At 53.1% G+C, this 22,410-nt stretch overlaps 12 protein-coding genes across 12 annotated transcripts; 7 read left to right on the top strand and 5 right to left on the bottom strand.

The window, feature by feature from the left end:
• Positions 1-1,037: 1,037 nt before the first annotated feature.
• Positions 1,038-2,163, top strand: AB675_665 (uncharacterized protein; the record flags this gene model as incomplete). Its single annotated transcript, XM_018146966.1, has 3 exons — positions 1,038-1,073; positions 1,205-1,454; positions 1,517-2,163. 3 exons carry the CDS (start codon positions 1,038-1,040, stop codon positions 2,161-2,163), a joined length of 933 nt encoding a protein of 310 aa, XP_018005845.1.
• Positions 2,164-3,035: 872 nt separating this feature from the next.
• Positions 3,036-4,615, bottom strand: AB675_664 (uncharacterized protein; the record flags this gene model as incomplete). Its single annotated transcript, XM_018146955.1, has 3 exons — positions 3,036-3,493; positions 3,568-4,449; positions 4,501-4,615. 3 exons carry the CDS (start codon positions 4,613-4,615, stop codon positions 3,036-3,038), a joined length of 1,455 nt encoding a protein of 484 aa, XP_018005951.1.
• Positions 4,616-5,293: 678 nt separating this feature from the next.
• AB675_663 (uncharacterized protein) lies at positions 5,294-6,661 on the bottom strand (the record flags this gene model as incomplete). The annotated part of the gene is made up of 1 exon (XM_018146944.1): positions 5,294-6,661. The coding sequence occupies one exon, from the start codon at positions 6,659-6,661 to the stop codon at positions 5,294-5,296; it is 1,368 nt and encodes a 455-aa protein (XP_018005754.1).
• A 201-nt stretch (positions 6,662-6,862) lies between these two features.
• AB675_662 (uncharacterized protein) lies at positions 6,863-7,868 on the top strand (the record flags this gene model as incomplete). The annotated part of the gene is made up of 2 exons (XM_018146934.1): positions 6,863-6,909; positions 6,983-7,868. The coding sequence occupies 2 exons, from the start codon at positions 6,863-6,865 to the stop codon at positions 7,866-7,868; spliced, it is 933 nt and encodes a 310-aa protein (XP_018005862.1).
• Positions 7,869-8,738: 870 nt separating this feature from the next.
• AB675_661 (Ornithine decarboxylase) lies at positions 8,739-10,143 on the top strand (the record flags this gene model as incomplete). Its single annotated transcript, XM_018146923.1, has 2 exons — positions 8,739-9,018; positions 9,116-10,143. The coding sequence occupies 2 exons, from the start codon at positions 8,739-8,741 to the stop codon at positions 10,141-10,143; spliced, it is 1,308 nt and encodes a 435-aa protein (XP_018005568.1).
• Positions 10,144-10,544: 401 nt separating this feature from the next.
• Positions 10,545-12,173, bottom strand: AB675_660 (High-affinity glucose transporter; the record flags this gene model as incomplete). Its single annotated transcript, XM_018146913.1, has 3 exons — positions 10,545-11,688; positions 11,745-11,943; positions 11,993-12,173. The coding sequence occupies 3 exons, from the start codon at positions 12,171-12,173 to the stop codon at positions 10,545-10,547; spliced, it is 1,524 nt and encodes a 507-aa protein (XP_018005673.1).
• A 773-nt stretch (positions 12,174-12,946) lies between these two features.
• AB675_659 (uncharacterized protein) lies at positions 12,947-14,388 on the top strand (the record flags this gene model as incomplete). The annotated part of the gene is made up of 4 exons (XM_018146901.1): positions 12,947-13,003; positions 13,064-13,085; positions 13,147-13,818; positions 13,868-14,388. The coding sequence occupies 4 exons, from the start codon at positions 12,947-12,949 to the stop codon at positions 14,386-14,388; spliced, it is 1,272 nt and encodes a 423-aa protein (XP_018006042.1).
• A 410-nt stretch (positions 14,389-14,798) lies between these two features.
• Positions 14,799-16,085, bottom strand: AB675_658 (uncharacterized protein; the record flags this gene model as incomplete). The annotated part of the gene is made up of 1 exon (XM_018146890.1): positions 14,799-16,085. One exon carries the CDS (start codon positions 16,083-16,085, stop codon positions 14,799-14,801), a length of 1,287 nt encoding a protein of 428 aa, XP_018005938.1.
• Positions 16,086-16,473: 388 nt separating this feature from the next.
• AB675_657 (Anhydro-N-acetylmuramic acid kinase) lies at positions 16,474-17,936 on the top strand (the record flags this gene model as incomplete). Its single annotated transcript, XM_018146880.1, has 2 exons — positions 16,474-16,698; positions 16,746-17,936. 2 exons carry the CDS (start codon positions 16,474-16,476, stop codon positions 17,934-17,936), a joined length of 1,416 nt encoding a protein of 471 aa, XP_018005761.1.
• A 578-nt stretch (positions 17,937-18,514) lies between these two features.
• On the top strand, positions 18,515-19,045 carry AB675_656 (uncharacterized protein; the record flags this gene model as incomplete). Its single annotated transcript, XM_018146869.1, has 3 exons — positions 18,515-18,707; positions 18,823-18,890; positions 18,947-19,045. The coding sequence occupies 3 exons, from the start codon at positions 18,515-18,517 to the stop codon at positions 19,043-19,045; spliced, it is 360 nt and encodes a 119-aa protein (XP_018005664.1).
• A 581-nt stretch (positions 19,046-19,626) lies between these two features.
• AB675_655 (uncharacterized protein) lies at positions 19,627-20,714 on the bottom strand (the record flags this gene model as incomplete). The annotated part of the gene is made up of 3 exons (XM_018146859.1): positions 19,627-20,139; positions 20,272-20,375; positions 20,654-20,714. The coding sequence occupies 3 exons, from the start codon at positions 20,712-20,714 to the stop codon at positions 19,627-19,629; spliced, it is 678 nt and encodes a 225-aa protein (XP_018005574.1).
• Positions 20,715-21,410: 696 nt separating this feature from the next.
• Positions 21,411-22,363, top strand: AB675_654 (uncharacterized protein; the record flags this gene model as incomplete). The annotated part of the gene is made up of 3 exons (XM_018146849.1): positions 21,411-21,489; positions 21,541-21,639; positions 21,693-22,363. The coding sequence occupies 3 exons, from the start codon at positions 21,411-21,413 to the stop codon at positions 22,361-22,363; spliced, it is 849 nt and encodes a 282-aa protein (XP_018005483.1).
• Positions 22,364-22,410: the final 47 nt, after the last annotated feature.

The raw sequence follows: 22,410 nt of genomic DNA, 5'->3' as shown, positions 1-22,410 counted from the left end.
GGGCAGCAGCGCATACTTAAACGAAGCACATCAACAGCATGAATTCCTGCTGTGGCGTCAGGCAATTGGACGACCAATGCGCGTCTGCATCCTTGGCGTGTTGGACGCTATGCCGTACCAATCATACCAGCGGCTAGCGACCGAGATCTATTATAGCGGAAGATGTAGTCGCCGATGTACAGAATGAAATCTTCACACTCTCAGTGGGCTTTTGAGTGCCATACGTCTTGATGATGTGGAGGAGCGTCTCTTCGTCGGCACAGTTGAATTTTGACCTGTTCCATACCTGAGCCTCATTCCACCTTCGGAACGCAGCTTCCGTCGTTGGGACGGGAGTTGGGGAAAGAGTAATGCAAGGCGTCGTGGCTTGAGAGTGCAAGGAAGGAATTCGGATCAGTAGGAAGCGCGACTTGTTGCTGATCAGAGGGAAAGTGCGTAGAAGGTCCTTGCGAAACCGGTTGACATGGATGATGGAATTATATATGTCAGACCGGATGACGACAAGGGCCAGGAACACTGCACCTCGATATACGCCGGCTAATGCTCGGCATCATGCCGGAAGCGCATCATCACTGCTTGAATAGCCCCACCATGCTAGAATTTACCGTCGTATGGGATCTCAAGCCGGACTCGAAGCGGTACCATGATGATTGTTGTACGGCTAATTTCTCTTGGACTATAGAAGCTGACAGAGCCTCAACAGAATTGACTGCTTTGCTCGCTTTCGCTGTGATCTGCATTGACCTAACTCTGAATCTGGTGCTAGACCTGACTTGGGAAGCCGTCAACGACTTCATCGTTGACCGGCCTTTAAGCTGTTCGCCGCAGCCAAAGACGGAAAAGAGTAAGTCTGACGGAGGAGGTACAGTCTAGGGACGAACCAAAGAAAGACCGTCAGTAGGGAAGTGATCAGGCCATATCTCGTCCAGGTCCAAGGTCGAGACAGATCGCTGAAGAACAGCTGCTGTTACAAGGTGGCGATCCCACCAACCCACAAATTATTGGCGACGGCTAGGGACAGGGGACGAGCGACAGCGATGGCGGAACAGATCCAAGAATGGGTCGTCGACGAGGTGAGCCCCTGACACTCGACACAACCGCTCGGCACCGTATCCACCCTGTTCAGACGCTGCTATCGCCGCGGCTATGCCATTATCGGCAAGACAATGCTATACTGGCGACAATTTGCTAACCATAACCCCAGCCCTACCTTCATCACCCGGCACTCCTAGGCGAAGGCCCGCACTACAACCCCTCCACCAACACCCTCCGCTTCCTGGACATCAACTCCAACAAATTGCACACCCTCGACCTCAACAAAGGCCCCTCCAGCTTCCGCACCATCGACACGCACATCCCCATCGGCGTCACCGCCGACATCGCCGGCGAGGATTCCTCGAAAGTCATCCTCACCGGCTCCAAGGACGGCGTCACGAAATTCTACCTCGATGAAGGTCGACACGAATACCTCGCCAAATTCTGGGAAGGCGTCGCTGAAGGCGAAGGTGATGAGCAGAGGGGAGGGAAGACAAGAAGGCTAAGGCGAATGATGGGAATGTTGATCCCAAGGGCCGGTTTTGGGTCGAGGCATTTGTGACGCCGGAGATTGAGGAGCCGAATGATCGGGAGGGGGTGCTTTGGCGGATGCAGGGTGGGAATGGGACTTGGAGCTTGAAAGAAGCGATGACTAACATGACGATTCCGAATGGAATCAGCTGGACGGCGGATAGGAAGTGGATGTATGTTACTGATTCGCCAGTGCAGAGGGTGTATCGGTTTCCCTGGAACGAGGAGACGGGGGAGGTGGATGTTAGTGATCGAGAGTCGAAGATCTGGTATCAGGAATCTGAAGAAGGCATGTTTCCGGATGGACATGTGATGGACGTCGAGGGAAATATTTGGCAGGCGTTCTACGGCGGGTCGCAGGTCAAGAGAATTTCGCCTACAGGAGAGGGTGGTAGCAAAGGGAGGGTCACAGGAGTGGTCAGGTTGCCGACGAAGAACATCACTTGTCCGGTGTTTGTGGGCACCGAGCTGTTCATGACAAGTGCGAAGGATAAGAGTGGGAGTGGGGATGAGAAGAGTGAGAAGTACGGTGGGAGTCTCTTTAGGGTGGATGTTGGGGTTGAGGGTATGAAGAAGCCGGAGGCTGTCTTGGACTGAGCTATGCGGCACAAGGCGGATTGTGGAACGAGACTACGTTGGGGCGGACCCCATGAGAGGGTATGAGGATTATATGACAGGACTGGCCGTAAAGGCATCGACTCCGCTTGCATCATAGTGGAAGACGTGGGAACTTGGGAATTCTGGTTGAAATAGACATAGACTTTTATCATACAGAGTTACCTCACCCAGACCCGAGACAGAAGCACGGCGACTTCATCGTGGAGGCCTACCTGCGAAGAAGACTCGCGAACTTCTGGCTGGTTGGTCGCAGTCAGAGTTGTTCCATAAGCCAGGGTCAATTCACGACAGAGCCATCTCGTTGTGGCGATCAGGTCATTTCGTTCTGACGCTCGTGTCACTACTGCACCGACGCTCAGGTCATCGCCATCCCAGAGTCAACTCAGCTCTATTGCCGTCAAAGGCACGTAAATCCGAGGCGGATGGAGGAACTTCTGTCCGGGATTACACCTGAGAGTGAGTGACTGATGTACGAACATCGACGGAAGCTATGGACAGCGCGCACCGTCGGTCCGAAGCGAGAAGAGCATTTGGGAGTGCGCTCGGTTCGTTCTCCTTCCATGACCATAGACTGGCCGCCAAGAGGGAAGGGAGGTATGGTTGGCTAAAGCGGATTTAAGCAGTACGTGAAGTAGAATGGCATTCTAGCAATACCGGAGACACATAATGGTGATCAAACAATTCTATAGTCCTCCTGACCCGAAGCGGAATGCTTTCACTCTGTGCACGATCGACAGCTCTGCAACATTTGCGGTAGCCAGCCAAATCGACAACTCAGCTATCTCCCAAGACCGACTCTGTCGAGCCACAATAAGCCAGCCAGCCAGCCAGCCACGGCCCCCAATCTCATCTCACCACCGACTCATCCATCGCGCGATGTCAACCGCCTTCTTATCCAGCGTTTTAGTCATCACCTCACTGATCCCAAACAATACAGGCGCCGTTACGGCGCTCATGCCTAACAACGCGACCGCATACCACAATCTCTCCTCGCCAGCCGCACCCCTACTCATATCTATCTCCAGCAACCCACAGAAGAACCTCAGCGCCCGACTACCGAGACTGAACAGCACGACGCCATGCGCCAGGTAAAGCGAGAAGCTGATCTCGCCCAGCCACTGCGGAAACCGACTGGACAGAAGGCGCTGGTAGATGCTCTGTGGACCGGCGGAATCAATGGACAAGATGAGGAGGGTGGCGCCGAGAGTGGCCCACCAGCGGGAGGGGCCGAAGTGGGACATCCACGTTGCTGGAGTCAAGGTGGTGGCAAGTGTGATGTAGCCGGGAGAAGTGGTGGCGCCCTCGTCGCCTTCCGGGACGGAGAGGAAGTAGAGGCCATGAGTACGGCGAGGGCGTGGAGGAGTGTGCGTGCTCGCTGCGTACGGGGCCGCCTAGAGCCTGGGAGCTCGATATCATCTTCGGAGATGGTGGGTGATAACAGGATTGAGGACTCGGGCAAGATATCGCTCAAAGTCTTCGACTGTGGTAATGGTGTGTGCAGGAAGTGTACGTCTGCACAGAACATCCCTGCCGAGAAGAGGAACATGTCAGCCCAGCCGTGGTACAGCCAGAACAGTGCCAATCCGGTAAGAAACAAGAGCCGGAACCGCGAGCCGGATTTGGCGGTCCCAAGAGTGGTGAGAAATACCAGCAGACTACCCTTGAACTCAGTCGGAATGGTCCACGTATTCTCCTCGAAGGCGTGCGCGCCGCCAAACGGTGAGATGAACCACGAGGAGGATATCGCCCACGCCTTGAGTTGCTGCATCAGCGTCTCACTGGGCCGGTAGACGCGAGGAGCCTGAAGGTCGGTCAAGCCCATCTGAGCAAGCAGAGCAATGATCAACGTTGCTGTCAGGCATGGGATGTAGAGGCGTGGACCGCGGCGGAAAGTGCTACTGGCTATGCAATCGTGCGCTTCACGGTGTTGACCTTGGCGCGCGAGACGAAGAGGTTTCGTACTGAGAACATATCCTGATAGCACGAAGAATATGGCCACCATTGGTCCACCAGACATCCATATTCGAATTAGTGGTAAGGAAAGCAGCAAGTTCGCAGAGGTCTCAGATGAGCCATAGCCGGGCCGGATCGCAGGATAGAAGAATCCGGTGGTGTGATGGAAGACGACGATGAGAGCTGCGATACCCCGTAGTCCGTCCAGGTAGCTTGTCTCGTGCAGCTTGCGCGGCTCGCTTTTGGTGAAGATAGGCCGTAGGCTCGTCGGAAGGAGACTATTCAACATCTTACGGACGCGGGTCGCATGGACTGGCACGATTAGTCTGTGATATAAAGGTAATCGGGCTACGATATTCTCACCGAAAGCCTCAGTCTTCACGTTTGACAACTCCAGAAGAGGTTCCGCCGACAAGTCTTGGTCTGTTCGATGGTGCTGCAGCCACACAGGCAGGGAGTACCAGCTATCGCTTGGCATTGTTGGACTCCAGGTAAGGGATGCACGAACATCGCTCCAGCAATATAGAAGTCTGTTCAGAGCCTGGAAAAAGTGTTGTATTGGGGCATTTTCGGAGAAAGCAAGGGACGTGTTTGACATCTGTCAGACGCGACCCATATCCGCTACTGGCCCCTTTCTGAATGCATGACCTCGTACAACGACACAAATTCTAGCACATAGCCAGAAGTAAATACCGGCCATTTGCGGCACATCTGCATCGCCGCTAGCCCATCGATTCCAGTAGTGAGGTATCCATCATGGAGCAAAAGCAGTCCACGAAGCCGAATATGCTGGGTCAACGATGGGCTACCACAGGCCAAGAAAACGGCTCAGTAGACTATGTTGTACTCTTCGATGGTGCCGGCATGTCGGGGAATGCTCTAGGCCCGGGATTCACTCCAGTAATAATTAATCTGGGATTGGAGGAGCTTCCTCCTTTTCTGCTAAGCCTGCGAAGGATAATATGTAACCGCGAGAAACGCTTGCTCGGGTGGTCTGATTAGGCTTGCCAATCGATGCGTGGAGGTCAGACTCCAGAGAACAGCTCTGCCAACTACTGTTGATTCGTGAGTGATATGAATACCTTGTGCAAGGACATTGTAGCCAATAGCGTTGATTTCAGTGATATGGGCTTCTGCTGAAGACGATTTCCGAGACTCAGGGCGGATCTACGTGCGCGTTTTGGCCACTGGGACCTAGATGAGTTGCTCGATCAAGGCTCGTCCTACTCGTGGTTCGTGCAGCTCCAGGACCCGAAGACAGCGTGTCTCTCGAGGCGGAGAGGTCTTCAACATCGGCATCCTGATCGGTAGTATTATCGACGTCTGTCATAGACCGTGTCTCGCCACGTGGACCATCGTCGACAGCGTCCAGCTCCACTGCTGACCTGGTGCCCAAATCGGTTGATTCTACTTCCGGCATTTCTTTTAGACTCTGATCGGATTGAGTGCTGAGTCCACGCTCAACGGCAAGTCTTTGCGCGATCTCGCGCTTCTGCGCTATCTCCATTTCCTCAGCTTGGCGAACTTCTTCCTCTTCCTGCCTCAACTCCCGCATGGATGGAAATGGGACGACTTCTTCAATCGACGGAGATACTGCGTTAGGACTTGTGAAGTTCTGGCTCTTCCGCGATCGCGATCGTTTTGAAGGCGTACTGTGGTTGGAAGACGATTTGGATTTTGACGAGACAGTCCTTTGCGTTGACCTTCGAGACAGCCGTTTCGCCGAGTTCATGCCGCTGTTCTGCTGGTCCGGGCCCTCATTATTGGTATTACGACACGAGAGCATGACCGCAAACTCGTCATCTAATGGTACTGCGTCGCCCTCCTCGTCGCTAAGGATGAGATCGCCACGCGACGACAAAGAGTTGGTGGTTGATCGGGAATTCTGTGTCGCACTTCTCTGCCGCGTATGGCCCCGTGTCTCAGGTATAGTGCCATAGCCTTCCTCCTCTAGCAACGGCTGAGACTCAAAGTCTGACCTGTGCGCGCCGGGATGCTCTTGTAGATTGGCGGCTGAGGGTCTGTACTTCAGCACTCGAGACCCGATCTTGAAAGGTAGTCGTTCCAGAAAGCCAAGATAAGAGGAGCCGGGTATGATTGTGGGGTCTTCCTCAGCGTCGGAGGGCTGCATCGGCCCAGCTCGTCTGCGACTCTTGGAGCCATAGCTCATACCTCGCTGTCGTTTTGGCTGCTGGCCTCGACCGGCAAGCAGACTGTCTAGTTCGTCATTGCCCCAAGCCTGTCCGCCTACGACCGGGTCCTCTTCGTCATCCCAGTCATCGTAGAAATCGAAGTAGTTTTCTGCTTGTCCTCGCGAGCGCCGGCGACCACGCCTACGCCTTGCGCCGCCATCGCGACTCGGAAAACATGGCGCAGTGCAGTCGTCGATGCATGATCTAAACCCGGAGAGACAGGGATCGATGTACAGCTGGGTGAAACTGTAGATGTTCTCTTGCGCTGCCTGATTTGCGTTCTCGAAGTTGTGGGATAGGACGTTGAGCGTTTGTCGCAGTTCTGGGTTCATGGTGACGGCATTGATCAGTTTGGCCCACTAGGCTCGACTGTGTTGGGCCGATGTTGGGCGTGAGGCGACGGCTGACCTGTGGTGTATCTCAGCCATAGTTGGCGCAATTGTGAGTACCTGATGGGACGCAAATAGTAGAAGAAGGAAAGCGTGCTGATAAGTCGATGCGCATTGCCGGGAATCTGGGGATGGTCCCGGGCGATGTCGACCCCATTCAGCCCCGAGCAGATCACTCATATACTAATAATGTAAGCTGCCAAGACTGTCATCATTCTTATTTTGAGGTCTGACATATTACTTCCGTTCTTTTGCACAACTTAGCGCAATTGTGATGGTTCATTACATTCGCTTTTTGAGCACGCCCCAGGTCGCTGTCACGTCGAGGAAGTCGATCGCTATATCAGCGCCTCTGGCTGTAACAACCGACCTCGGTGACACGTACCTGCATCAAGATGTCAGTCTACTCGTTCGACTTATCGATGTCAAGGCTGCTGCGGTGATTGCTGAGCAGAGGGTCTTATGCAAAGGTAGCTCACGAGCGCTAAAGACCTCGCTGGAATGCAATGGCAAGTATCTTGGGCGGGCAGTATGTGTACATGTGACCACTTTGGAGACCCAGCGCAGCATACAGGCCAGAGAGATACCACAGATTCTGGATGTCTGGAGCCATGACTTCACGCTCACAGACAAGGAGCGATCGGAACCACTGGTAGTGCGGAAGGTGTCCCCAGGAACTGGACAGGTCTTGTGTATCTGGGAAGAGACTGGCGATTCTATTGCGCGTCATGTATGGGACGCCAGCCTGGGCTTTCTCATATATCTTCAGCAGGCTCTTGAGGAACGAATCAATCCTGGACCAAAGATGCTGAAGACTTTACTGTCTCGCAACAAACGGCTGCAGATTCTGGAGCTCGGGACTGGATGCGGAACAGTTGGCATTGCTTTCGCACAGCAGTTCAACTGCCATGTCACGCTCACAGACCTAGACGATGCCATGGACATTCTGGAGACTAATGTCAAGCAGGCGTCGCCAGCGACACAGACCAAGTTGACGAAGGCTACTCTGGACTGGGGAGAGGACGTCGAGGCTAGTCTGCAGCAATCCTACGATATCATCTTACTCTCGGACTGTATCTACAATCCGGACAGTAGCGTGGCTCTGGTCAGGACCCTTCTGGACATTGCCACATCTGCACCGCAAGCCTGATTGTGGTGGGCTTCAAGCGCCGACATACGGGCGACGATGTGTTCTTTGACCAGATGTCTCTGAATGGCTTCCGAGCTATAGAGACCCTCGATATCGACCTTCCACATATTCCGTCGGAAATAGACGCCTATGAGCCTGTCATTGAGTTTCACAGCTTCTTGGGCCCTCTACAAAAAGATGCAAGTTTCAGCAATGTGCCACAAGCGAATTTTGTAGATTGATCATTGTGCAGGTGAGCACTAGAGAAGCCCAGAGGATGTTTGTGGTCTGACCTGACTCACGGTGTATGACACACGCGGGATGAACGTCGGAAGGCGGGATTCGGATATTCAGGGCTTGGCAACTTTTTTGGTGGGCACATTTCGAAAATTTTGAGGGCAATGCCGCGACCTCCTTGAAATCATCACAACTTTGTGTACTTTGCCTTCTCAATAGAACCTCACTACTTTGCCACAACTCGCTCGGACTCGCGATCTTACGACTCCAATATTTCTACCCAAAATCACATCAAATTGCCTTTGGGGAGTTCTCCAGAGGCATAGTTCTATCTACCACGGCTTCAACCTCGTTCGCGCTTCGCCATCAAACTGCTTCTGCATCTAAGCACCGACACATTCTCAACACTCTACCACCTCCCATCGCGGACAAAGAATCTTAATCAACTCTTGGCGTTCGAGTTGCATCTTCAAGGCCTCCCCGTTCCGCAAACCTCTCAGCTGCCGCATAGCATTCAACAAGAGATTCTTCCTCTCGCCGGGGAAGGGTCGCAGAGGCAAGTCCCCAAACGTTGTGTTGGGGCAAATCTAAAACCTCCTTAACACTCGCCATATTCGTCAAAGCACTCTAATTCCGGAAACCAACCGCAAGGTTATGGCACCGTCCGCAATCTTAGAGTACCAAGAACTTACAACCAAATTTCACAAAGAAGTCAGTCTTCTTGACGATCATCATGGCGGAGACGAAATCATCACCAACGGACTTGCCTCCAAAGCTCTTGTTCAGAGTGTGCTGAAGGAGCACATCTCTGGAATCGACACCGATACCTGCGACCCCGGTGACGAGGATGCCTTCTACGTGGCGGATATGGGCGAGATCTATCGCCAACATCTGCGCTGGAAGCTGAACCTCGCACGAGTCAAGCCTTTTTATGGTAAGTCTACGACTTCCCTCTCTCAGCAGAACATATGCCAAGAACTCCATGTCCGGCAAGCAACCTCGCATTGAGCTGTAGGCTGACCACGTTACAGCTGTCAAGTGTAATCCCGACAAAGAGGTCCTGCGTCTACTGGCTAGCCTGGGGACTGGCTTCGACTGTGCGTCGAAGGCCGAGATCGATCTTGTTCTCAACCTCGGCATCGACCCCAATCGTATTATCTACGCGCAACCATGCAAGACCAAGTCGTACCTGCGACACGCAGCCAGAGTCGGTGTCAAGCAGATGACCTTTGACAACAGCGATGAGCTGCTCAAGATTAAGAACTGCTACCCGGACGCCGAGCTGGTCCTGCGCATCATGACAGACGACTCATCAAGCCTGTGCCGTCTGAGTGCAAAGTACGGCGCTAGTCTTGATGATGCAAAGGAGCTGCTCCAATTCGCTCATGAGCTGCAGCTCGATGTCGTCGGTGTCAGCTTCCATGTCGGCTCTGGAGCATCCGATCCGTCCTCCTTTCGCAAGTCAGTCAGAGACGCACGGGAGGTCTTCGATGAAGCGTGGAAGATGGGATTCAACTTGGAGTTGCTTGATGTCGGTGGAGGTTTCGTCGACGAGACTTTCGAGCTCTTCGCTGCTGCCTTGAACAGCGCTCTCGAGGACTACTTCCCTAACAATGAGATTCGCGTCATCGGAGAGCCTGGCCGCTACTACGCTTCAAACGCCTTCACTCTTGCGGCGAACGTCATTGCCAGACGCGAAGTCTTCGAACACGATATCGGCAAGCACTCGTACATGCTCTACCTAAACGACGGTGTGTACGGAAACTTCTCCAATATCATATTCGATCACCAACATCCAATTCCGAAGATTCTGCATGCTCAGTCCCCAGCGACTCAGCTTACGGAGTACTCGATCTGGGGACCGACGTGCGATGGCATCGATGTGATCACGGAGCGTCACGTTCTCGCAGGACTGCTGAATGTTGGTGACTGGCTGTTCTTCGAGAACATGGGAGCGTACACGAAATGCTCGGCAACTCGCTTCAATGGCTTCACTGATGATCATCGCGTCATCTACATCTCCAGCGAGCCAGGAGCATCCGCTCTGCTTGGCTACTAGCTGACGTTGGAGCGGCTGCACGGCAGAGGAACAACGGAGGCTCAGATCAGATGCGCGATCTGGTGTGATCAGGATTGCATGGGATGGACGTCTCTTAGCTAGTTATTCGCACACTCATTTGACAAAGTCTGGCATCGTTCAGATGCTCCGACCGAGCGACGTGAACTTAATCATATCAGGTGGCTACGTCGACCAGACACATGTCCTCTCCCTCGAGGTTCGCCAAAGGCCCCAATATACTGGAACGCAAGTTCTAAGGTACATTTCTTCATCTATCCGATTGCTCACATTCTAGGGTTACTGGTTTGTGCAGTCAGCCCAGTGAAGGTCTGTTAAAGTTGTCCACGCGCGTGGTCTATCCGAAATTCTATCTCGAAACACCTGCTCCTGAGATTGCCATCTCACACATCTGCCGCCTTAGGCTGAAAAGGACGTTCAATCTCATTGACGGAGGTCCTTCGCCATTTCTCCTGATTCGCTTCAATCCGCGACTCAAGTTCCTGCATTCGCTTGCTGAATTCCTTCTCCATATTCCATGTGAATGGACTCTTGCTTGCAAATAGAAAGTCGATCTGCTCCAACGTACGCCCTGCTGTCTCCGGAACCAGCATGTATGTTAGGGGGATATAGCTGATCATTGCGGCCCCGAAGACATAGAACGTTTTCTCTCCAATGTTGGCCAGCATGATTGGAATGAGTAGGCCACCTCCACCATAGCCGATAGCCCACCCAGCCACACCAAAAGCGTTTCCTTTTGCGCGAAGCCAGGTTGGAAAGACTTCCGTTGGGTAGATAAACGGTACCATTAGCCACGAGGCGCTGAAGACCAGGACATAGATGAACACGAGGACTGCTCCGCCAATGTTCAAGTTGAGTGCTTGCTGTGTTCCAGGATTGTTGAGTGCTGCTCGCTGGAGTCCGCCCATTAGGAACAGAATGACACAAAGAGTCGCAGACCCCCAGTAGATGGTCCAACGCCGCCCGATGCGGTCGACAAGTAGAGCATTTATACCTGTACCCAGGATTCCGACGGAGAGACTGAGTGGCGAAAGCCAGCCAGCTTTCACCTCGTCGAAGCCGGCGTTGCGGAACAATGTACCAGAGTAGATGACCATAGCTGCAATACCGGTGCCGAATTGCATCAGAACCTGTAGCCAGAAGACAAGTTGAATGCGCCTGCCGAGGTGAACGTCTCCAGAGCCAGTGCCAAAGAACATCTTGATGTAGTTAGAGCTGGAGGCCTCGTGTTCCATGCCGACAACCGCCAGGATCTCCTGCCATTCGCGCAGTGCGTCTGGGTGATCAGGTTCGTCGTTGCCTCGGAGCTTGACGATGATGTCGTATGCTTCTTCGTGTCTGCCAGCTTTGACAAGCCACCTAGGCGACTCCGGAATGACCATGGTGCCTAGGACCAGCAACACGATCGGGATGACCTGCGTGCAGAAAAGGAACCTCCAACGGAACTGGCCACCACCAATGTCATTGGCGAATGACAGCGCAAAACCGAGCCAGGACTCAAGCGCTATACATGAGAAGTTTGCCAAGCTATGACCATTAGTCAAAACAGTCTCGCTTGCAAAACGGACCGCTGAGCAACTTACAAGGTTAAGCAGATAACACGGCCGCGATGCGCAGCGGGAGACAGTTCGGCTGTCCAACTCGGTGCAATGACGATGATGAATGCGACGCCAATGCCAGAGACGACACGAGCACACAGAATGAAGGCCAGGTCGGTTGCTGCCGCTTGTAGGATGACTCCAAGAAGACACCAGAACGACGCCATCCATAATCCTTTGATGCCTATCGCAATGTTAGATGTGATCAACTGTCAGAGATAGAGAAAACGTACGACCGTAGCGATCCGCAAATTGACCAGCCCAGAACGCGCCAAAGAGAGATCCAGCATAGTAGATGGCGACAATACCGCCCTGCTTGGTCGGGTCGGTGACGTGACCTGTCTCGTCACCGAAACCCATGCGGTGCACGAACTCCGGGGACGCATTGACTGCACCAATCACTCCCTGGCTCATGCTTCGTAACCGATGGCGCATGCAGAAACAGCAGTAATCAGAGTCATAAGCTGTGGACCTGGAATGCGCTTCCAGAGCGGACTTCGTTGTTGTTTAGACATGGCTAGTTTGATTCGTTCACAGAGGGTGAGGATAATTCAATTGCGCTGCTGGGGGAAGTTGCCAGTGCGGCCGTGAGCGAGAAGCTGCGAATATATAACATGTTCTGTATCCGAGATAAGAGCTCTTCCGTGCACACTTCCTCCTCGACCCAGGACTCGACCGTGTGAAACGCCATCCCGTAAACCCCTCGTGTCGATTTGCCCGTAATGGCAAAGTCCAAAATGGAGTTAAATCTGGGGGTGTGGAACGACGACGGGGAAAAACTCATCCTCGTGTCCCATAACTCGCTCGTGGGGAAGGGTATAGCTGGGATGTGGAGTTGAGGCAAGGCAGGTAGAGGCTTCCACGTGAGCGGACGGCACACGCCCCAGACAACGCTAGAGACCACAGCCGGGGGCGTGGGGAATCTGGAGAGGATAAATGAAAGACACTTCCGTTCGTCTCGAATTTCTTCAAAGGGAGCAAGTTTAATCTGAAATCGAAATGAAGGGAAAAGACAAGCTTCAACGAAACCTACTGGGCACCATCCCCGCTAAAACTACACAGCCCGTTTAACCGAGGTCGGGATTTATGTTGTGGAGGCATCTACATCGCGCCAAATCCGAGTCACACTCGTTCCGGATTCGTCTCGAAGGAGCGCTCTGGGGAAAGCACGAACCTGGAGCACGGGCATGAACTTCGGATCGGTTCACATGTGGGATGGGTTCATTGAGATCCTCCGTGGGCTGGTCAGTCTAGACACGCCTCGATGAGGTCTGGCGAGCGGAACAGCTAACGGCCTCCTACAGTTTGATTTGTCGGAAACGCCATGTAAAATGTACGACTCATCTGCGCCTTGTGCTGGACTAACGAGCTAATGTCGCTTTTTCAGGCGATGAATCTCGACCACGATGTGGTTCATGTCAGCGACGAGGAGACACGTGCGAGTATGAGGATCCGATCCGCTTCAAGCAGCATATCGTCAAGCCCCGTCGCAAGCGCCGCAAGTCTCCGCCACAGCCGGCTCTCACGCGCAACAGCGACGAGGTGTACTCTTTTGGCACCGATGAAGGTCCGACGCCGAGTCTTCTGTCGCCCAGCAGGCATAGTCCTCTAGCGCCGACGATGGATTCGGGGGACACGGTCGTACTTTCCCCGCCTCAACAACAGCTCAGCCTGTATAGGTCGCAGACGAGGGTCTCGGCTGCGTTTTCACATAGTCCAGAAGTCTGGGCCACGACTCCCATGATCGATCACGAATATTCCTATTCCGAAGCAAAGTATCTTCACCACTTTGCTAGCGAACTCGGACGTTGGCTTGATTGCACTGATCCACAGAGGCAATTCACATTGAAGATACCTCAGCTGGTTCGTCATGAACGGATCCTCCTCCTCGCAGTCATTTGCTTTGCAGCACGACACATGAAAGATAATTCGAAAGCTGTGTTAGCTCACGAAGAGTCTGTAAAGCTCCTCATATCTCGTCTGAATGTAGCCAATGCGGCGAGCGACGATGCTTTGCTCTGTGCCATTGTTATCCTTCGCGTCTACGAGCAGCTTGACGGTGAGTTTCGAATCTCGTCTCTATGACGCAGACTAACAACCTGTGATAGTATCCGATGCTGAAGTTGATCATGAGAGACATCTGGCCGGATGTTCTGCGCTGCTACGGTCTTCACAAGGTCTCCAGGTGGATCCAGCGGTACCAACACTACGCCACGCGGCCTTCTGGGTTTACGTTCGTCAAGCGATGTATAATGCTTGTGTCTACCAACAACCTCCAGACGTCGATCCAGAGACCGATGTTCGTGTCGTAGAAGTTACACAGAATGCCATCAGCTTCACTCAGATACTGGAACAGCAAGCCTCCTGGACGAATTCACTTGTCTGGCTAACTATCAAGGTCATGCACTTTTGTTTTCGCCCAGGGAGACAAGACATCACTGTACGCTTGCCCGAATGGCAAGACCTTGGTGCCGATCTGGATCACTGGCAGCGCCAACGGCCCTCGTCGTTCGAACCGATCTGGGTCGGTCAAGCAGACTCACCAGCAAGCAGCCCTTTCCCCGTTGTGCTGTTGACGACAGACTGGCATGGTAAGACTATCTTCTTGCGTCTACCATACATTGATTGAGTAACACTGAACAGTAATGGCATATGTATTCTATCATTTGGCGCACATACTACTGATAGCATATCAACCGAAGGCAAGATTTGCAATAAGACGACATGGCTCACCGGATGACAATGAATCCCATGCTATTTTGCAGCACGCTTTGCTCATGTGTGGCGCATGCCAGAGCATGCCAGCAGTGGCACCGGCTCTGATCACATTGTGTCAGACCTGTTTCATTTGTACATCATAATCTTCCCTATATCAATGTCTATATACTAACAGTGCCGTGGCAGGGGGTCCTCTAATGACTGACCACGCTCAACAAGAAGCCCTCTTGCGCCTGCTGGAAAAGTTCGAGATGGAACATGCTTGGCCAACTCACTGGATCATCGATGCTTTGAAGCGCGAATGGCAGCACGGCGACGTGTTCAGTCCCCCTTAGTGAACGAGGCGACTGCGTATTTGCCATTGCGCACCCAGCCGCCGTTCGGACACTCAGCCTCAAGCTCTTTGAGCTGCTCTTCTGACTCGAGACCCACGCAAACATCGGCCTTATTGGTTCTCAGAGAGAGAATCCTCGGACCACCTTGCCGCACCAACGGACCCAGAGCGCGTTTGAAACTCGTCAAGTGCGGCCATAGTCCATCGTTGGTCAGCTTCCTGTAGTGGAGATCTCCCTTGAAAATTACAAGGTCTCGGCTCTTGAGATCGGCCACCAATTCCGGCGCGCGTTCATGCATCTCATGATAAGAACTGCCAGCCGTCCAGAACCAATGCGATGCGATTTCGATCTTGCCGTCCTCGAAGAGCCCTTCCAATCGAGAAGACAAAGCGTCCATGCATGCGCGGTTGGCGAAATATTGCGTGGACTTCAGAGCTTCCAGCAACCACTGGACATCAGACGTCATTGCGTCGCTGACGAACCATGGGAAGTCCTTTACGTGGAAGCGAATTCGTTTCGCGATGTTGAACTCCAACAGATATGCAGCAAACACCATATCTGTGAACAGCTCAAATCCGGAGTTGTCGAGGACTATATCAATCATTCGCTCGCCTGAAGTAAACTCGGCAGATGTCAGATATGCCCAGACTTGGGGCAAGTCATTGTCGACGATGTTGCGTTGCTGTTTCTGGATGGTTTCCCGGCCTTGCAACGATTGAAGGTCTTCGATCGAAAGATGAGTGAGCATTGATAGGTCCGTCGCATTGCCCCACAAAGCCACCTGGGCCATCTCGAGGAACAGTGCGGACTGCTGTTCCGGAGTCATTCGACTGTCTGCGAGCTCGGATACAGTGTCAATGTATCGTAGAGCGAGCTCCTGGACCGCCACCTGGGAGTTGATGAACGTGGACTTTTTCTGCCGCTCAAAGACATCGTAGGTCTTCCAACTACTGGATTCGAGGAAGATCGACCGGACTCGACTGTACATGTAGCATTCGGTGAACAGCCAGGGCGAGTCTAACCAGCTCCAGCTATTCGATTCCTCGATGCGGTCATTCACCCACTGAAAGTCTGGACTGGCTTGACTCGGCAACGTGGTCAGAGGCTTGTCGTCAATGATGTCCCTTTTCAGATCTGTCAGCCGTCTGGCGATTTTAGTGCCGTCCTCTGCGACGACCAAAGAGTGATCTTGGTCACGTATGGTGGATTCAACATCGTCTATCATGTCTTGTACGATGCGTGGCCATCGGATTCGGGCTGTCTCTGCTGCCATGGTGCCATGATCAGATGTTCTCACCTGACGGATCTCGGGGACAGCAATCATTGTGCGAGAAGGTCACCGTCGGTTTGTTGTTTGTCGCAGGAGTAGTAGGTTGTCGTTGGCATCAGAAGCGGAATGCTACGTCTTTCTACCTTTATGTTGGGCACCGAGCTCTGAGCCAATTACTCGAGAGCGGCTAAACGGGCCGAAATGTTCCGCAAAGGGTGCTTCGTCTCGATTACCGGATATAGTAATCATGGACGAGGCTCTTGGCATCCCCGGACTACGAGCATATAATAGATGTCTACGACGTCCAGATCTGGGGTATTTGAACACATACTCACTCACGACAGTCTTCTGCCAATTTCGCTCGAAGTACAAACACAAACATACATTCAGCATGACAATCACACAGACGAGCGTCATGAACGGTCATCACACCTCGAACGGCTATCACTTAGACGACAACGTGAAGGCTGTAAAGCCAGTTCAGTCCAAAGACAATGGCTTAGATCTCACCGTACTCGGCATGAACAGTGGAACTTGCTTAGACGGCATCGATTGCGCACTCGTCAGATACCGACAGGAGGCTCCAGACGCACCACTTCACATGGAATTGCTATACGTCAGTCATTCAGAGGACTCCATGCACCTTCACTAACATCTTGCCAGTATGACGAAATACCCGTGCCCGAGTGGATCAAGTCACCCATATTGAAGATGCTTCGCGAGACCAAGACAACACCTTCCCAGATGTCCCAAATCAATGTCCAGTTAGGCATGATGTTCGCGGAAGCTGTCGACACCTTCTGCGACAAACACGGTGTAGCGAAGAGCAGCATCGACCTCATTGGCTCTCACGGTCAAACCATATGGCTACTTTCCATGCCTCGAAAAGACGAAACAAGGTCCGCCTTGTGTATGGGAGAGGGCACAGTCATGGCATCACTCACCGGTATCACATCTGTGACCGACTTCCGGATGGCCGAACAAGCCGTCGGTCGTCAAGGAGCACCCCTAGTCGCCTTGATCGACGGCTTGCTCCTGCATCACCCTACAAAGTGGCGGATCTGTCAGAACATCGGAGGCATCGCCAACCTCTGCATCATCCCTCCAGATTCAGAGGGAGGCGTTGACGCGATGATTGATTGGGATTGTGGACCAGGTAACATGTTCATCGACAACGCCATGCGTTACTTCACCAATGGCAAACAAGAATACGATCGTGACGGTGAATGGGGTGCTCAAGGTACTGTCGACCAGTCAATTGTGGATTGCTTCCTCAACAGCAACTGGTACGTCAACCATGCTCCACCAAAGACAACTGGTCGTGAGACGTTCGGCGACAATGAAGGCCAGCAGCTGGTCACGCAGTGTTTGAACAAGGGACTCTCGAAGTACGACACCATCGCTACCATAACACGCATCACGGCCGAGAACATCATTTGGCAGTACAAGACCTTCTTCCGGGACTGGAAAAAGATTGACGAGGTCTTTATGTGTGGAGGTGGAGCTCGGAATCCTAACATCATCCGATATCTGCAACAGCAACTGCCAAATGTTCACATTCGAGCTCTAGATGAGACGGGTGTGCCTAGCGATGCCAAAGAAGCGATCAGTTTCGCCCAGCAGGCCGTCGAGGCTGTTTTGGGGCGGGCTGCATTGGTGCCTATCAACAGTGATAGTCTTACACCCAACACTATCAGCGGCAAGATCGCGCCAGGGTTGAAGTGGCGGTCTTTGATGAAGATGTGCTGCGACTTCGGTGCAGGACAGCCATTACCTACTGTCAAGAATATGGTGGTGGATAAGCCGTACACGAAGTGGATGTCGATGCCAGGTGTTTACACGGCGAAGTCATAGCGTTCGATACTTGTACAAACAATGAAGTATTTCCACAGAGTGCTCGCACCATTTTGTCACGTGTGTCTTTCTGCTAGCCAGGCACCGCTGCCAGTGCCAGCTGTGACCCCTGTTCACTCAGATCTGGGCACACGACCAGCGTGAGACCCGTCCCACCAATTGCGTCATAACCAACCTCAAACTCCATCTTCACGCAGCACGTTACCGCGTTACTTGTGATTTTCAAGATTCAAATCGCTGCTAAATCCTCGTTTGCAGGCAAGCGAGCAGCATCAGTTCCAGGCTTCGTGTAGCTTGGCGGCAGGTGAAACTGTCATCGTGATCGTGCTTGTCCAACGGCGGTGCAAGTCGTTCGTCCCTGCCGTATATAAATGCCCTGACCTGACCACCCCACCTTCTGTCTGTCGCCTACCATAAAATAACTTGAACTTGCACGTCTCACGCTTCACTTGTCTCGTACTTGACATACTCAAGCCTTTGACATATTCTGTGCTCGATCGAACCAAAGCAAATCCCAGTCCTTCTCGCAAGTAGATCCTCAAACCCAATAACCACTCTCACATTCCTACACCCAGAAAATGGACAAACTCAACGAAACCCTGGGCTCCTTCACCGGTAGCGGCTCCGGCAACCAAGAAGGCCAGCAGCAGCCGCAACAGACTGGCGAGCAGAAGTCCGAGGGCGGCTTCCTTGGTGGCATTGGCGACAAGCTGAACTCTGCGGCTGGTGGTGGCCGAGAGAGCGAGAAGAACGAGGACTACCTCGACAAAGGTGAGTGTGATTTGAGATACAAGCGCCCTTGATGGGGGTACATTGTTTGCTGTACTGCTCGTTCAGTGGTGGCCTCCTCGTCTCACGAATGTTGGCACTGACGATGAGATTGCAGGTGTCGACTTCGTCCAGGAGAAGTTCTTGGGGCAGGGAGCACAGGACAACGAGAGTGCTGTTGAGCAGGTATGGAATACCATGTCCGTCAAGTACTGTTTGATCGACGTGCTAACAAGATGTAGGCGAAGGACGAGCAGATCAGCGACTTCATTCGCAAGCAGTACAAGAGTACTACTGGCTCAGACGTTCCCATTGCGGATAAGGAGACGAAGCTGGGCTGAGGCGGGAACAATGACTGCCAACTTGTGACCTGGTGGTGTCAGTATCATCGAAGGAGTCGAATGTGATGCACGACACGGCAAATATGCTCCCAAACTTCAGGCACTCCTTGAGCTGTCGATGAGCTTCCATCAAGCAACGTCGGCACAGATATGGCCATAAGAGGCCCCCAAGCTACAACATTCGCAATTGGAACATACTGAAACATCCCACCGACGTCGTTGTTAGGGCGACGGGGCGACCTTTCTTTACATTGGTTATATATTTTGGTGACTGAACTTTCCTCCAGCAATCGCACAAAAAGCGATATGTTGTTCTTGAGGAAAAAACTCTCGGCGGCAGTATGGGGCACTTCTTCCCTGCCACCCTTCCCTCGGGGTGTGTGAGTACTGTTAGGACGGTTTCTAATGTACCCTTTCCGATCAAAGTTATCGCGAAACCTGGTGTTAGTTTTTGATTTTTGGGAAACAGGGCAAGTTCTCTGTTTATCTGAACAGTGCTGTAAGAGTGTGTCGTGGCGTTGATGGAGAGGCAAAGGAATGTTGAGCGAGATATCAGGTGACACTAAGGCGTGGACGCTCCATCAAAGCAACGCCTTCAAAACCTGCTGATTCTCATCCCGGTCCTCTAGCCCCATAAAGCGAACCACCTGACCCATATGATCGACGCCCCAGAACCCTTCCCGTTCTCCCTTCTCATTCTCACAATCGAACCATGGACACCCAAACACCCCCTCCCTCTCTGCCCTCTCCGTATTCTGCACCAACAGTGTCTTCGCCTCCTCTCCACTCCACTCCCTCTCCACATCCTCGTACACCTCCCTGGGCAACACCTCCCTCAGAACGGTTAAGAACCCGGCTTCGCCATCCGGCTGCCCAATATTGACATTCGAGATCTCCAAGCCCCAGAACTGGTGATACAGCGCCTCAAAGGCCGTGGGAAGGTGAGTTGGGTGGCGAGAAGCGATGTACGCGAGGGCGCGGTTGGGCTTGACGAGGTTGACGGGGAAGCCGGTGGGCATCGGGATGCACATGGGCACCGAGAAGATGCGGGACCAGCGGAGACGGTCTTTGGTGAGTAGGTATTTGTCTTTGTTCTGTGCGAATGAATGTCAGTGGGGACGATGAGAGTGGCTCCGTGGAAGAGAGGCTGTTTGATTGGTGTTGTCTGATGGGAAAGGTGTATACGAAAGACCGCTGCGGCGGCTTGTCGTAAGACTTGCCTTGACGAAGATGGGCGAGATGTTGCCCGTCGATTTCATCAGCCTGCCCAAGAAGATCGGCACCGCTGTGATGGTTACATCTTTGAAGGCTGGCGAATGGCGGAGGATGTCTGTACAGGGTCGTCAATCAGAAGATGGTCAGCGGATGAACATAGACCTGCAAAGTGTAGATATAACCAGCAGACGTATGAAGAGCCCTGTCGAGCCGGGACTGTGGACCCTGCCATAGGGTAAGACGGCAGCACAGGGAGGGCCCCGGTGAGTCGAAGGAGGACATACTGCCTGATATGGACAGATGCATGAAGCCCACTATCACGTCTTCGCTACCCAGTAAGGCTCCCCCCAGGTGTGCGCTTCTCCTGTTGTATTATCAGGAGGTCTGACTTACGGTAGCCAATGTACGCAAAAGGTGACACGAGGTCCAGATACACCGTGATCTTTCCAGGCATACTCGACTGGTCGGGGCGCCCGGCCGAGAAGATCGTTTACTTGGTGGCAGGCTCAATAGGTAGGTACGATGGTAACCAGACCTTGTCGCGCCAATTTGCGGACTATATACAGGAACTGCGTTCGGACTCACCAGGCTCTGTTGGCGAGAGCATGAGGTAGTGAAGACGCACAGCGCCGTCGTTGCCGATAGCTTGGCGGAACGTTGCGAGATGCCCGAGGTTCAGGTTGGAGAATTGATGCGTCGCGCACCCCTTCCCAATCGGGGTACGCCCTTGTCATCCTTCAGTCTCATTGCATCCTTACTCCTTCTGACCACCGACCAGAATCTTGGCATGCTGGATGATAGCCTGGTGAGTACTTGATAGGGCTAGCATCTGGAGTGGGAGTATAAGAAGCACACATTCCCTTCTGTGCCGGCTGTATGCTTCTTGGCCTCCTCTGATTCAAGGTCTTCTCTTCCTTTCCTTCTTCTACATACAGCACTTTGGCCCGACTTATCTTAGCAGAAAAACTCAGCTGGGTCCTGTGTCCTTTCAATAAGCCTGAGTGGTGACCCTCCCTGCGGAAATAAGAGTGGTCTCGCTGCTGGGTGTGAGTCGCTCACGGATCGCTGATAGCACCTCACCTTCCTGTCACTGCTATACGACGCTTCAGTCCCGGTGTAAGCAACCACCCGCCACCCATCATTAATCATCATGTCCGCATCACCTACCTTTGCGGAATGGAGGGCGAGCATGGTCTTGCCAGGCCTTCTTCTCTACCTGGCTGTGAAGTGTGAGTCCCGCCAAGCAAATGCACAAGTGACCATCGCTGACCGATCTGAAGCATTTGTTCTTGTCCTTGCTGAGACGGTAATCAAGCGGAATAGACCCCTGTCTGAGATCAAAGATGAGGCCTTCTCGCGATTCTGGCGTATTATCAATGGTATGCTCACACCGATGGAACCCTGCATGAGCAACAATTGATGCATCTTCTAGCGCCGCCACCACCAGGAACACCCCTAGCTGGGTCCATGACTCTTCCACCAGCCCTGCTCCCAGAAGCGAGCGGCGTCGTTCTCGAGCTCGGCCCCGGCTCCGGAGCGCAAGTCCAATACTTCGCAACGGCCACTAAGGCTACGACAATCTACGGCGCGGAGCCGTGCCTGCCCCTGCACGACGACCTCCGAGCCAATGCCGTCCGCCACGGCCTTCGTGACAAGTACCGTATCGTGACTGCTGGTGCTGAGAAGGAAACACTCATCCCTGGTCTAGCGAAAGCAGGTCTCCTCACCAACAAGTCCCCCAATAGCGGCATCTTCGACACAGTCGTATGCGTGCGAGTGCTGTGCAGCGTAAAGGACCTGCATGAAACGACGAGCGCGATCTACTCGCTGCTGAAGCCAGGCGGGAAGTTGATTGTTGTGGAGCACACAGTGAATCCGTGGAGGACGCCGACTGGAAGCTATGTCGGGCGGTTGATGCAGACTGTGTATGAGTCGTTGGGCTGGACGTTCTTTGTGGGCAATTGTCACATGACAAGGGACATCCGGAAAGGCATCATGGACGCTGCGGTTTCGGATGGAGGGTGGGTCAAGGTTGAGTTGAAGAACCACTTTAGTTGGGCGGCGCTGCCATACGTGGCCGGGACCGTGGTGAAGAGGTCGTGAGATACTGACTCCAGCGTCGAATGGCTGTGACTGTTCCAGAACTGAAT

This window comes from Cyphellophora attinorum, assembly GCF_001299255.1.
Source record: "Cyphellophora attinorum strain CBS 131958 chromosome Unknown Contig1, whole genome shotgun sequence".
NCBI lineage: Eukaryota > Fungi > Ascomycota > Eurotiomycetes > Chaetothyriales > Cyphellophoraceae > Cyphellophora > Cyphellophora attinorum.
The sequence above is the reverse complement of the archived record's forward strand: the minus strand, read 5'-3'. Positions and strand labels throughout refer to the sequence as shown.